The following is a 14,972-nucleotide window of genomic DNA, read 5'->3' as shown; positions in this document are numbered from 1 at the left end:
TCAATTTCATCAGATATTATGTTACCTGAATGTTGGCATCTAAGGTTTTTAATCAAATTCCTTGACTGGTTATCTTTAGTCTTCCAGGCAAGCAATTTGCCACACCCCTCCCCATACTCATAGTGAGATAGCCTACTGGCTTCCCATTTCCGCCGGACTGTAGCCTCCAGGTAGACAGCAAGCTTGGATTTTGCTAGTTGCAATTTCCGTTCGATTTGGGCTATATTAGAGGGAGTGGAGGCCTGTTCCAAGGCTCTCTGAAGGATGTTTACAGAGGCTTCACAAGAGTTGATTTCCTTCCTGACCTTCCTATTTTGTATAGCACTTAGACTAGTTAAAATACCTCTTAAGAACGCCTTATATGTGTCCCAAACGATATTCAAGGGGTGGCTGACAAGAGAGGAAGAACTCATTTGTGTGCTATCAAATTCTCCACTACTAGTGGATCTAAGAGCAGAGTACAATTTAAAGTTTATCTCCGCAGGGAGGCTCTATTTCTAAGAGTGATCTAGAGAACAACTGCTGAATGTTCAGATAGGTGTTCAGGAACGTGTGTGACTTTGCTAGTATTTTTGCTTGTAACTGAATCTACCAGGAAAAAGTCTATCCTGGAATGGTGGCAATGTTTTTTGTAATGGAAAGTACAATTTCCCCCTTCTGTTCCATCCCTGTTTCCCAGGAATTTCCAAATATCAATAAGGCCTATATCCACTATCAGTTGTTTCAAGGCCGTTCTCGTGTTAGGAAATGCCGCAGCAGCCCTCTTGGAGGTTGTGTCTTCCACTGGGTCTAGAAAGACATTAAAATCGCCTCCCAGTACAATAGGTGCACTCATATTGACTAACTGCAGAAGTAAGGTGGTATTCATAGTGTGTCATCTTCTGCTTTAGTTGTAGCAGAATCCTCCATAGCCTTTGAGGGCCCTCTGACTTAAGAAACCTGGGACGGTGCTATCAGAGAAGGAGTAGCCAGAGTTCCCTGGTCTTGGACTTTGAAATAAGAGTGAAGCGAAGGTGTTATTTTTAAGCTGTCCGTTTTTCTTTTAAAGTGCCTACTCTCTGGCCTTAGCGGTGGTTTGTCCGTGTATAATCTTTTGGCTGTGAAGACACGCGCCTGGGGAGGGGGACAAGATGTTCAACAATTTAGGGCTTTTAGTGAGACCGGTGACACTAGCGAGGTCTTTTTTTACAACCTGAATGCCTATAGAGGCCTCCCCTCTGACCCAAATGTCTCTACTTCTCAGCATGTAACTATTTACAGAGCACGCAGACGCTTCCCTGGTGTCTTCATTATCCAAAAAAGCTGTCTCCTTGTGTTTAAAAGACCCACCTACACTCGCACCAGCACTAACACCGACACCACCTGGGACCCCCTCTCTTCTCCTTGCCGGGGTCATCAGGGGTCCCTGGATAACATCTCCCATCTGTAAATAACGGCAGAGGATGCGACCTTGAGCCTGAGATGCGAGCGAGCTGCTCCCTCTCCCCCAGAAACCGACTCTTGCGGAAGTGCGTTGGCCCCAGCTGAGCCACGCAGCAGCCTCCGCCCACGCGCCTCCTCGCGGCTTCGTTGCGGTGGCTAAGCAAAAACTAATCAGAACACGAGGGCACCACATTTCGATCCCCATCAAGCTGCACAGCCAATCTCAAACGAGTCCAATGAATTAAATTCATAATAAACTCTTCAATTACTCCACAATTTTATCCAATATTATCCATCCTTATTCTCCCTTTATTTTCTTCAATTCATTATACTCATTTTCAGATTTGTTCATTGCTGTTCATGAAAACACAGAAGATACAAGTAAAATTGGAGTACAGAGGTGTGCATCTCAAAACCAAATATTTGCAATTGAGCAAAAACTAAACCAGAAGCTGATTTTCGAGGGCTGCAGCAAGACCCCACCCCCGGCACTCTGGGGACTCTTCGACAGTCGATTTCACCACAAGGACCCAAAAATTCAAAGCACAGGTTTGTTACAGATTCAACACTGCCGAACGGGCAAGAGAGCTTGCGACTAGCACTACTTGTCGGCCGACATGTTCCCGGTTCACTTTAAGTTGACGTGTTTATGTTTCTTTCAGGTTGTGTGGTAGGCCGTGGTCAGCGGTGGTGACCATTTAGATAGTTGGTCATTCTCTTGTTCAGTAGGCAGCAAAACAAGCAGTCCCTTTGGAAAACACCTTGACTTGAGCCCAGTTTTTGGGGATACTTTTTTTGTTTGAATGGTGTGGTAAGAATGACAGGATTTGGGCCTAGCTTTTGCCTTTGTTAACAAATTTGGTGCCCTACAGAGCCTGCCTAGAAGTACAGTTAACTCAGGTGAAAATGATTTTGTTGAGCTTTCGTGTATGGCTTTGTTGAATTTGACAGGGTATGTAGTTTGTAGTCAGGTACATTTGTGGCGTGCATAGAATTAGTGCAGAGGCAACTGTGGAGAGGTGCTATAGAACATAGTGCAGTGGAGATGGCAAGACGTAAGGTAAACAGAGAGATGCTGCCTGTTTGTGATGAAAAATTTATAAGCGCTATTCAACATGGAAGTATTGTACATGATGATTTCAACCTATTCAGACCTGACGGTGTTCATCCTTCTGTTTTAGAGAATGAGTATTACTTTTTGGTGAATCGAGAATTGTTAGCCAATAAATGAATAGTTAAGTTATGGTGTTGATGTTAACTTAGGGGATGTGGAAAGATGGCAACAGGAGCGACCGCCTCCTGAGTGAAGCTATAGGAGAGGGCAGGAAAAACATTTATGCAGTGTTTTTCATAGTTGGTGGAAAATGTTTGGCTAATGCACTGGTCCAGAAGGTTGCAGGATGGGCGCTTGAATCTAGAAAAGGGTAAAAGAGAGGGAGAGTGCCGGCAGGGACATCACAGGGTAGAGGGGTAGCAGGAGGGATCTTCAAGAAGGATTATTGCACGAAAGGCAACAGATGGCTTATGTTTTGAATGGTTGGTGGATTGTTGAGGCATGCTTTGGGGTGGCGGAAATGCTGGTTTGTTTGGGAAAGTCTGCTTATAGGGAGGACAATTTAAGGGAGGTGGGGACTAAAAAAGTTGATGTATTTATGAGGTGGTTAACCATTTAAAATGTGATATTGTTGAAAGCTAGCTTTGGACCTGCCCTAACAAAGCGCTCTTTTTCTCTCTTATGGATGCTGTGCTTACTTCTATGCAATCTCACCCTACAAATACAACACTCCAACCACACACTCTCCATGGTTTAACGTGCTACCTGACTGCCGCTTTAAGCGATAAATAATTACTACAACTATACACAAGAGCAAAGAAATACACATGTGTGTTAATAGAGGTGAGCGAGCCACTTAATGATGGAGCCAAGATCGAGCCAGATGCTTTGTCTGACTCAGCTCAAGGTCCTTTTGAGCACTGAGCACAAAAGATGCCAAGCTTTCATGGGCATAATGCAGTGTAGTGGCTACATCTCCTGATCATGTAACATGGCAACTAGGTTTGAATCCTGACCTCTAGCTGCTTAGCATCCTGGAAAACACATCAAATCTCACAGTGCACAAAAAATGTTTTAACCTAGTCTGTGTCTTTTGTGGAAGCGACCTAATGACCTTGGGAAAGGTTTTTGCTATTTAAACTGCTAAAAATAAAATATGGATTATGTCTGTCACCCACACTTTAAACTCACCCTCCAAGAAGTAAGGACAAAACATTGATCTTTGAAGTGAGGAAGATATAAACATTTAGTGGTTGGACTGCATGGTAGGAAAATGGAAAATCGGCAAATTGTTTGATCCTAGGCAAATACATTTTCTCACCAAGCTTCCTTTTTGTTCATTATCACATATTAGAGCATCTTCAAATACATGAGTTCAGGCCAGGGTGTGTGTGGCATATAAAACTTTATTTTGTTTGATTTACTTAACAACAACTTTACAGTATATATTTTTTTTAAATCTGCCCCTCCCCCCCAATACACACACGCACACACACAGGGCACCTGACTTGCCTATTACTTTACCAACAGCATTGATATCATATAAGGGGGGGCAGTAATCTCACTTTTAAAAAAATGCTTCTCAATGCTGTAATGTACAATGGTAAAACGCTTCCGCGTGTTTAAACGCACACTTTTTAGAATTTTGAAAACATCTTATCATCTTCTTTTTTTTTAAAAATATATTTTTTTCAGTTTCCAGAACATAAACAAGAACACCCAATTGGCATCATAACAGCTTATGTATACAGATCGACGACCTCATTATCGGCACTTAGGACTGAAGGCAGCATCAGGGGCTTATCATCTTCTTACATAATATTTATTGCATGATTTATATACCACTTGTAATGTTCTCCTCATGTATCAGTTTTGTTCCTATTGTGAAGCGCTCTGACACCTTCGGGTAAAGTCCGCGCTATATACAAATGCATAAATAAATAAATACATAGGTTTAAGGCTTGGTTCCTGCCCAAGCTCTTAGAACCAGAGCCGACCCATGTCTCGTCTCGAGCTCTGCTTTTCTGTTAATTTGATGGCTAGCCCACTTCGAAATATTACATTTTTTTGCTAATTTAATTTTAACACAAAACAATAATCCTAAAGAAAGACGGTCACGCGATTAACCTCATTGAACCGACCATCTCTGTCCTCTTGGAGAGCCGTCTCATATGCTCCCTCCCACCTTCTCTTGCTCGGGCCCGCTCGCTCCCGCCCTCTCGGCCCGGCCGGCCAGTGACAGCCCTGGCCTCTTCCAGAGCCTCCACGTTCTCCTAATGAGACCGAGAAAGGGCGGGGTGGCATAGCCGTCCCGCAACCAATCAGGGCCGCCCACGACCCAAGTAGTACACAAAGTTTCTCTCGAGTTTCAAGGTAGTCTCCGCACAGCTGGGTAGGAAGTCGGGGCGCGTGGTCGTGACAATTCATAGCACTTCCAAAGGAAGGAAGATCGGGGTCGGTGACTGCAGACGACAGCAGTATGGTGTCTCCCAGCGCCTGCGCCAACAGGATTCTCTCCTTCTTTCCCTTCCTGCTTGTGCTGTTCGACTTGCAGTATGAAGGTAAGAATGCGGGGGGAGCCATGTGTGCCGCAGGACACTGTGAAATGCACATATTTAGTGCTACGGAGTAGAAAACAAGCAACACTGCCTTAGTATTTAAGCGGGTAAGACACAAGACCGTGACATATGTCCGAGGAGATTGACCCCCTCCCTCTCTGTGTTCCCATCAGCCCGTGGAAGCGCAGTAATAAACAAGCATTTGCAATGCAACATGTCTCGCATTTACCCGAGTTTGAGCTATTGGCATTGTAAATGGCAATTCGTTTTGTTTATGTTTCAAAAACCCAAACATAAAAGGCATTGTCATTTACAATGCCAATAGCTCAAACTCGGGTAAATGCGAGACCTATTGGATTGCAAATGCTTGTTATTATTTATATTCTGCAAGTGTGCCAGGATTCTGGTAAGATGATGTATGGGGCAATCGTCTAGTATGGGCTGATGGGATATAAATCAAACAAATTAAGGAAATGTCAAACATAATTAATAAAACTGATTTAAAGTTGAAAAAACGCTGTCAGCTGAGTAATGCTCTCTCCTGGTCTTTATTTAGCGCCTTTCAATTAGGGATCTGAAAAGGGAGCTTGGGAAGAGGGACACTCTCCGACCACCTCCTCTTGGTTTGGTCACACAGAAAGGGAAGCAAATAAATGTGCCTGTCGAGCTGCCGCCTGGGAAAAATATTTATTGCCAGCTCGCCAACTTTCTGAAATACAGTTGGACATTTACATATGCACTGGTGCCGAAGCTCACCACGTGCTTCCTAATAGACCACGTGAGCAAAGTTAAAAGAAAAAAAGATAGAGAGCGGCGCCCGCTTAGGGGACGCTGCGCTTAGTATTAAAGCAAAATAAAAACAACTGTGCGCGGTGTCACTAAAGCAGGCCCCGCCATCAGCATTAAGATACAATAAAAAAAAGCAGCCGCCATTGTTCCCTGTGTCATTTAAATAAAATAGTGCTCACCCACTTATAATGCAGACCGGGTAACAAGCCAAGTATGGTCCAGCCATATTGGGCGGTAACCAACAGAGACAAGGCGGTACCAAGGAGGGACTAACAAGCCTTTCTACGAATCAGAAGCCAGCATTTAGGAATTACAATGACACAAGCCAATGACAAATATGGGCGGAGAGTGTGCGAGGCTTCCACAGCAAACTCTACTACAGCATGCCTCGCAGAGCAAGCAGTGAAGGCGTGCTGCCGCTAGGCTCAACCTAAAAAGTATGGCAACTGCGATGCTGTGCGCAAGGGGGTGGGGCGATTGAGCATGTGGGCATGGCTAAAAAACAAAAATATCCTATAACTTTTTGTGGTTTTTGCCCCTCATATCCCCCCACGCTTGACCACAGACTGGTTCTCACTAACACCAAAGTGTCATGGGCGGTTGTGGACTCTATGTGCACTGGGCGGGTTTCTTCTCTTATTTGTCAGGTAGCAAGAGGATTTTCATAATGTTTCTTAACATCTCCTTGATCGGAAGTCCCTGAGAATGGCAGGGTTTTGTGTTCTCTCCCCCCCCCCTGATTTACCATTGTTTTGTGAAACAGATCCTTTTATTCACTCAGCTAAACACTGGCCACTTCTCTAATAAGACATGTATCCAGTCTAATTCAATTGAGTTCACTGTGAAGCTGAACCACTATTATAGTGTAATGTTAGAAACGACCTACATAACTTTTTTGACTTGTGTGAAACGTAGTTACTAATGTAAACGCCTCCCTTGTTCAGAGGTATTTTTGGGATCACTGCATTAGCAGTCCTCCTTTCCTAATTTCTCCAAGGTGGCAGGTTAGGTTAATGGCTACCTGCATAATTTGGTTTCACCGTGCATATGACAGCTTTAACTAAAGATGTGACAGACTCAGCCTTTTTGGCGTGGCTGAAACGAGTACCATTTGGGTTGGGTTCTCCTCACACTTTTGATAGCCCTGCGAAAACGTGCTGCGCTATTTGAAAACCGTTATTTTATAGTGGCCTTCACCTTTAGTGACCAATGTTTCCTACGGTCACAGTTGACAATTAGAAAACCCGTTTTGAGGCATTTGTTAATTTGACATGTCCTATCTAGTCAAGTGCTTTTTAATACATGTCAAACATTTTCACTGTGCCACTGGATTCAAGCTATCCTGGCAGATGCTTGGTGCAACCCCGAAACCAGTCCTAGGATGCTTGTTTCCGGTCCAGGGAGGACCTGGCTTGGCAGTATGGGCTGGACTGTTCTCATGAGGCACAGAACCAAGACTGATTTGCATATGGCCTGGTCTAAACTGGGGTGGCATGGTGACCAAAAGAATGATGAATTAACTCAGATCTCTTGACTGGGGGTGAATGTTTTGATTTGTTCTGCATTCCGTCCATCCATTCTGTGTCTTTTGCTTTCTCGCACTAAATACACCAGATATGCCCAGATGTGGGTCCCGGGCTCACTGTGCCACTGAATTCAAGCTTTCCTGTCTGATGAGGGGCGAAACCCCGAAACCAGTCCTAGGCTGATTGTTTCCGTTCCAGGGAAGACCTGGCTTGGCAGTTCGGTCTGGATTGTTCTCATGAGGCACAGGGTCAAGACTGATTTGCATATGGCCAGGTCTAAACTTGGTTGGCATGGTGAGCAAAAGAATGATGGATTTTACCAAGATCTCTTGTCTGGGGATGAATGTTTTGATTTGTACTGCTTTCCGTCCATCAATTGTGTGTCTGAAAAATTGGTGCGTCGCAGCAGGAAAGTGAATAGAATGTACTAGTGGGGCCAGCCTTGGGCTATGATGACTAGAGGCACTAACATCGACGCAAGTTAGATTTAAGAGTTTTTCACCTTTTAATATTATTTTAACAGAATAAAGTGTTGCCAAATATGAGACTTTCATTCGATTGAGTCTTTGAAGTTGGTAAGACTGACTGACGTCCAAAGTTTACACTCACTCATAAGGAGTGAAACTTGATGCAAGTAGATGTGATGCTGGCTGGCCTGCCCCCCATGGCAGTGCAAACCTTTTGTATCTGAATGATACTGCCTTGGGTTTCCAAGTTGTCACACGAACATTGTACACCTGAAAAAATGTGGGTGTTTTTAAGGCCGTATTTGATCATTGATTTTTTTTAAATGGGCGAATACTTGTGTTGGACTATTGCCAAATGCAGTGGTATTTGTTGTTGTGTTTTTTTAATAAACTTAAAACATTTGGCACTTTTCAGTACGCAATCGACAGCGAGTTTCAGAGTATGGGAGGAGGAAATTGTACTTGGCATCAAAGTGTTTTAAATAAATTACAAACATACGCTCAGAACTTTATTGGGCATGGTATATTACACAGTTTTACTGTACATCAGCAACAGATGCACTATCCTATTTATGAGGATATGTTCTAAATTCTTTGGTCGAAAGTGGCTGCTCGAGTTCAGTAGGACACACCATTAACAGTGGGTATCACCAAAGATGAGGTGAAATGTTGTTAGATTTTTAAGTACTGTACCCGGTGGTGTTGGTGTTCTCATTCGAGGTCTGGTCGTCCTGTAGGAAGTTATTTAGGGCCTAGGGGAAATGTACTATTGGAGAAAGCTGAACTGGTACAGTTGGGACGTGTATACCAACTCAAGGCAGCTTCTCGTCATTACTTTTCGTAAGGGCGGATGATCTCGGCTTCTCAACTGATAATTGAACCGCTACCAGCACTTCATATCTGCTTTCTTGTTATTGCTGCATTCACAGCCCAGTAGTTGTCTTCCCTGCTTGGGTATTATCCAGGCCTGTGAGGATTTCCATTACATGGAACTCTTGGGTAATAAGCATAGTAAACATAATTCTGTCAATTGGAGCTGGACGCTTTATAATAAGTTTAGGCCTAGTAATAGATTAAGTAAACCAGTAAATGCAGATGAACCGCGTTCCATTTTGTTAGTGTAAACGTGTGTACTGCCGGCAGGTTAATTACATTTTTTTACATTTGAGTTATAACTCAGTAAATGTTTGTTTGTAGGATATAATCTAATCTAACCAACTGTATTAATGTGGTGACTTTAATAAAAATAATAGTATAAGGAAGTCTCAGAACATTTGCTAGCTCAATTGGTAATGGTCTTACAAAGTTGTCTGAGGCAGTATTGCTAGGTATTTCCTTTTCCCTCAGCGGGGGTCTAGAAGGGCCGGTGACTAATGAATATCTGTGTCCTGTACACAAGAGTCCAAGGAGAACTGGGTGATGACAAACACTATTTAGCAATGCGTACATGAGAGCCTCCACACAACATTCTTCGGCAACTCAGGCCAAATGATTGGAGATTCCAAATTTCAAAGCATAACTACTGGAATATGTTCTAAACATAGAAGGACCACTACACCTAGAGTGGGTTTAAATCCAAGACAGCACACCCCTCCCTGTCGTAGCATGATGGAACCATAGAGAATGTATATGCACATGGAAGATAAGTTAAATAACTGAAACATACCACATAAATACATTGACAAACAAGTCCGACTAGATTTTTCCTAAGTCGTCTAACCTTTTTCAAATTAACATACACCGCTTTCTCAAGCACCTGTTTTCTTTTAATCTGTTCTCCTCCTTCCCATATCCTCTAGCTTCCCTTCTGGAAGAACATCTCATAAATCTTGCCCCCCCCCCAATACACCGAATACATTTCCCCTGTATACTACCATTCTGTAGGTTCTATACTCTGCCATGCTCTGTCGTGATGGCATTGAATAGTGCGAGTTTTATCTGGGTAGTGTCAGAATAGGCATTCTTCTCTTTCACAATGTTCCCTAGTATTTTATATGCTGCCTGTCTATTTTGTTTACTCTTCTGGCTCATGTGGCTCGCCTAGCATTCAGTCTATGTTCGGTCGTATCATGCTTCTTCTCAACACTGCTTTTTAATTTCTTTTTATTCCCAATAACTTGTTTCAACTTTGCCTTGTATCCCATACATAGTGTAACTTTGGGCTTCCTCTCTCACAGCACCTCAAAGGGCACTATAAGCAGCAACTGTATCATCCAAATGCTTTCTCCAATCTCCCTTTTCTCTCGCCCCATCACAGTATTGTCCTTGTGTGTTGTATTCAACCTCTCCACTATGTTGCTAGTTCAGGGGTGCCCTAGTGCAGCCAGGTGTTCTGTGCCATTGCCTCTGTTATAATTTGCTTACCATTAACTGTCTACAGCTACGTTTTGCAGTGTTATTGGAAAGATGTACAGTACCAAGAATGAACCTGCACGTTATGTCCTGAAGGGATCCAAGATTTTCAAGTGTGTTATTTGTTTGCTACGCACTTCAACTTTGCTAGTGGCGCTATCAGAGAAAAAGGGTTTTAAGGAATAGTGTGTGTATGTGTATATATATATATATATATATATATATATATATATATATATATATATATATATATATATATATAAATTCCAAATAAGCTTTTAAATTGTTTTATACTCTCCTTCTATTACTCACTAAAAACATTCTATTTATGTTATGTCTGTTGTAATCATTATATTACTCTAAAACGAAGTGAGTACTATTTGGCTTTATTCATTGCAAGGAAATTGCACACGAAGCAATCATAGATAATCTTCGCTGTATCTTAGATCACGGGGACAAAGCTGCCTTAATTTTATTGCCATAAATTTGACTTTTGACACTCTGCACTGTGACATTCTTTGCCTGTTTCACCACTGTATTTATGCTGAAGCTCTGCCTATCTTAACTTGGTCTTTTCTGACAGATGCCAAGCAGCTTATCCCTCTCCTTTTCAATCTTCCGTTTTACCACCTCCTTGTGTGGTACCTCCAGAGGTCATCTTTTAGCCCAACTCTTTCTTATCTTGTACGTTGTTCCTCTATTGGTGTCCTTTGGCTTCCGTTTAATATCATTCACTGATGGCTGTATGTTTGCTGCAGCTACTTCGATGAGCTCTAAGTTTCTCAAAGTAAACAATAAGAAGACTGACTTTCAAAGTTTTTGTGCTGCTCCTTCAATTTGGACCTTGGAGTTGTGACCATCTAGCCAGTTACTCTTCCTACACCTTCAGCCTCCACTCAGAATTTACATATTTCGAGAACACACTCCTGTTATGTCGGTTAACTAAGTATCTTCTACCTGCTTCTTCCTTATTAAAATTTTGCTTAAAGTTCGTACTCTTATACCCGTGATTGGTCTACAATTTGTAGTGTGTGCACTCATTCTTTTTGGGCTACTGTAATTCCTTCCTTCTATTTTGAGCTTACTGACGTATTTCCAGCTGATTCCAAACCCTGCTGCTCGCCTCATCATTGGCCTTCAGCTCACTTTCTTTGTCTCACACCATCTCAAACTTCTTAGTTGGATCTCTGTGGCCAAACACATTTTCTTTCAATCAGTCTGCATTTGCCTTCATTCGCTTGAGTTAGAAAATAGTTTTTATCTGGTAAAACAGTGACTTGGCATAGTAGGCACATCATATCTTCACGTGACGCCCTAGCTCATTCAACTTGAATCCCCGTTCCAATGTCATGTCCTCCCTACTGATTACATTTGTCATAATGTCCTACACATGAACGAGAGTAGCCCGTCTTCCCATATCTGTCCTTAAGTATTAGCTCCACTTCATAATTGTTGTTATTTTTTTTTTAGTTTTATATAACGCAAACTTGACCGAAGGTGTCCAAGCTCTTCACATGAGCACCAGCTGCGTTACAGATGGACACATTCATTTTTTTTTTTTTGGGTACGGGTAGATTAAGTCCTCTGCCCAGAATCACAGGATGTTGAACGTCTCTGCCGAGACTCTAACCCTGTTCCCCAGCTTCGAGGTCGACCGTTCTAGCCATTAGGCCACATCCTCTTCCCATTAGGCGGGATGCCTGGCTTTCACCTTGTGGACACCCTGCCGGGGTATCTCACAGGGGAATACCAGGACGGGTTCCCTAAGCAAGCGCCGAGATGCCTACGGGTAGTCGTGCGCTATACAAGAGCGTAATCATTTCATTTCATTTCAAGATCTAGCACTCCCGATCGCTTTAGCTAGTTATAATGCATGCCGTGCTGGTGAAATGATTTATCAATGGTTACCAGGCATTGCTTAGAACTTTTTGCATTATTGAGGTATGTCATATATTACCATTCCCGTTGCTAGCACTATCCATAATTTAGTGTACCATCTCAATATTGATTTGGGGTTCTGTCGTTTTCGAATTGGAGGCTTTCAAAGTTTTTGTCCTCTGTAAGGAGATGGCTCAAAAATGTTCACTGCACCTTAGACATATGTATTGCTCTTTTGCCTTGTATGCTTAGCAAGATCACATCTGCTTAAACTGTATTGGAAAGCTCATCATTTGTTTAATTTTGGTAAGAACATCTTTACAGAAGTGTCTGGTTCTTGACCACCAAATATGCAGAGATGGTACCTCTAAATTACCACATCTCCAACTGTCTCTCTTGCCATCCGAATCTAGTTGTACATTAATTTATCAGATAAGTCCCTGTTTGTAACATATTTATAATGCCAGTTATAGCTACTGACTGCTTGTCACATTCCTTATTATCTGTTCTTTCCCATGTTCTCTGGATTTTCCATTTGGCTCTTTTTTCCTTCCTTTAGTCATCTGTACATATTGGATAATATCAGCTTAGTGCCTGAGCATTTTGAATTAAACGCCTCAAAGTCAGTAAGATATCTTGTTGTTATAGGTTTTATATCTGTTGCTTTGCCCAGTGCCTTACCTGAGCTTTGGTTAATCTGTAATTTTCATTGAGGGAAAACTCTACATTTTTTAAAGGATTTTTGCCTAAAAACACATATATAAGTGATGCAGTATGGTATGCTAATCAGGGCCCAGAACAAAGTGGATACAAAACTAAGACTCCCTTCATATTCATCCTTATTCACACCAATTCATCATAATCCCCATTTTAACCCAGCCATACAGGGACAGCTCTTTCAGATATGGAGGGAATGTGACCAAAGTATATTGAAAGATTTATTTCACAAGAGTGCATTTGTAACCTTGGATTGGTTCTGTATCTCTTTTGTCACCTGGGCGTCCTTCTGTTTCTGTAAAAAATTTTTTTTTTACAAAAGTCAGGGTGGTCTGTGGACTGAGGGACCTATGTATCAAGTCCTTTTCCCGTTCGCAAATGGGCCGATTGTGAACGGGAAAAACCCTTTTGGGATGTCTCATTCGAAAAGGACCTCACAAAATAGGGAATCGTAAAATGTGCGATTCCCTATTTTGCGAATGCATTTAAAGAATCGCAAAGTACGATTCCTTAAATGCAATGTAGGAAGCACCCAAGTTGTGCGAATTTGGCTTAAGAAATCGCAAATTACCACCAACTTCAGGTTGGTGGTTATTTGCAATTTCTTTGAAAAATTCACTTTTTTGCATTTTTAAAAGTACCATGTGGCGCATATACATGCCCTTAGGGCATGTTTGTGCGCCACATGTGCACAAATACAAATTTCAGGGGTGCTACAGGGTGTCCTTTTGAGACCCATGAAATTGCATTCGCAATTTGCGAGTACCAAATGGGTACTCTCAAATTGCGAATGGCTTCTAGGCTCATAGGAATAATTGGGAAGGTATTCCTTAATTGCGATTCGCAATTAAGCAATATATAGGAATCACAATTATTATTGCGAGTCCTACATACATAGCATTTTGCGAGTCCATAAATGCGATTCACAAAAAATCGCTATAAGTCTATTTCAAACATATGCCCCTTAGTGTCTGTGTTTCAAAATAGTTTATATTGGATAGTTGCCACCCAAGGTAGAACCGCCTATTAGACTGTTTAGAGGTTAATATTGGATAATGGCTGGATAAATGCATTAATGGATCGGAGTATTGTATTCTGTGTTTGGACGTGTGTGCTGAATGACTGCTCTGTGTTTTGTTCTGCTGGTCTGCTGTGTTCATTGTTGTGTCCAGTGGCAGTTCAGTTTTGAGGCATCGTGGGCACGTTGAATGGCTTTGATGCAATCGTTGATTATGCTGTGTAGGTTGGTGAGAGGGCATGGCTGTGCTGTTGAGTTGACAAAGCTTAGCTATCTATGTGGCTTTAGGCCATCGGGTGTTTCTAGTGTGTTTTTCTTCAGATAGATTAATTATGCAGCATGAATATATCTGGATAGTGTGCAAAAGGTTGCACTGTTGAACTATTTTGCAAGTGTTGAGGTAGCATCTTTGTCTGGTCTATGCTGTATGTATGCACTCTATGTGTTCGGTTGGGGCTACTGTAGATGTTATGATTTTTAAGAACTATCTCAGGGCCTACATAACTGGAATCCATGATGATCATCTCGCAAGATGCACACCCAGGAGGCAAACAACCCAAGGGACAGGCTGGGGCTTGGCGGAAGAGAATAAGGGCGGGTAGAAGGTGGGCATAAAGCAGAAGAGGGTGGGGCCAAGAAAGATACAGAGACTCAGCGGAGGAGACCGCGGGAAGGATCGGAAAGAAAAAACAGCATTGGCAAAGCCAATAGTTCTCACCTATATAAGAGCTATCTGCTTCGGTAATTTGGTTTTGCCATGTTGTACAGCAATGTGGCTGCTGTTCAACATAGCTAAAAGTTAGGGGAGTGTCCTAGTGAGGGGAGTGTCCTAGTGTGGGGAGAGTAGTGTCGTAGACTACATTTGTTGGAGTAGGGGTACTAGAGTATCGTAGATGGGACTAGAGTTCAGCGGTAGAGTGTGTCATAGAGTGCAGTGTCAGAGTGCAGTGGGGTGGAGTGTAGTGGATTGGATTGGAGTAGATTAGGGTGGATTGGATTGGGGTAGAGTGCTTTGCATTCAGTGGAGTTAGGTGGATTGGAGTGGGTGAACTGGATGGGGTGGATTGAAATGGGGTGAGGTGGATTGGTTTGGATTGGATTAGAGTAGGGTGGCTTGGAGTGGGGTAACTTACAGTGTACTGTAGAGAGTGGATTGGACTGGAGTTGGGTGGGGTGGATTGTATTGGAGTG

The 14,972-nt window shown here is 42.5% G+C and overlaps 1 protein-coding gene across 1 annotated transcript in view; it reads left to right on the top strand.

The window, feature by feature from the left end:
* The first annotated feature begins 4,710 nt into the window (after window positions 1-4,710).
* DNAJC3 (DnaJ heat shock protein family (Hsp40) member C3) overlaps window positions 4,711-14,972 on the top strand; it is a 264,365-nt gene continuing 254,103 nt past the window's right edge. The window contains exon 1 of the mRNA XM_078657961.1: window positions 4,711-5,037. Coding sequence (XP_078514087.1) covers window positions 4,956-5,037 — 82 coding nt within the window. The 5' untranslated portion in view covers window positions 4,711-4,955. The remainder of the gene's footprint in view (window positions 5,038-14,972) is intronic.

The sequence above is a fragment of the Lissotriton helveticus genome, chromosome 8 (assembly GCF_964261635.1).
Source record: "Lissotriton helveticus chromosome 8, aLisHel1.1, whole genome shotgun sequence".
NCBI classification, from domain to species: domain Eukaryota; kingdom Metazoa; phylum Chordata; class Amphibia; order Caudata; family Salamandridae; genus Lissotriton; species Lissotriton helveticus.
The sequence above is the reverse complement of the archived record's forward strand: the minus strand, read 5'-3'. Positions and strand labels throughout refer to the sequence as shown.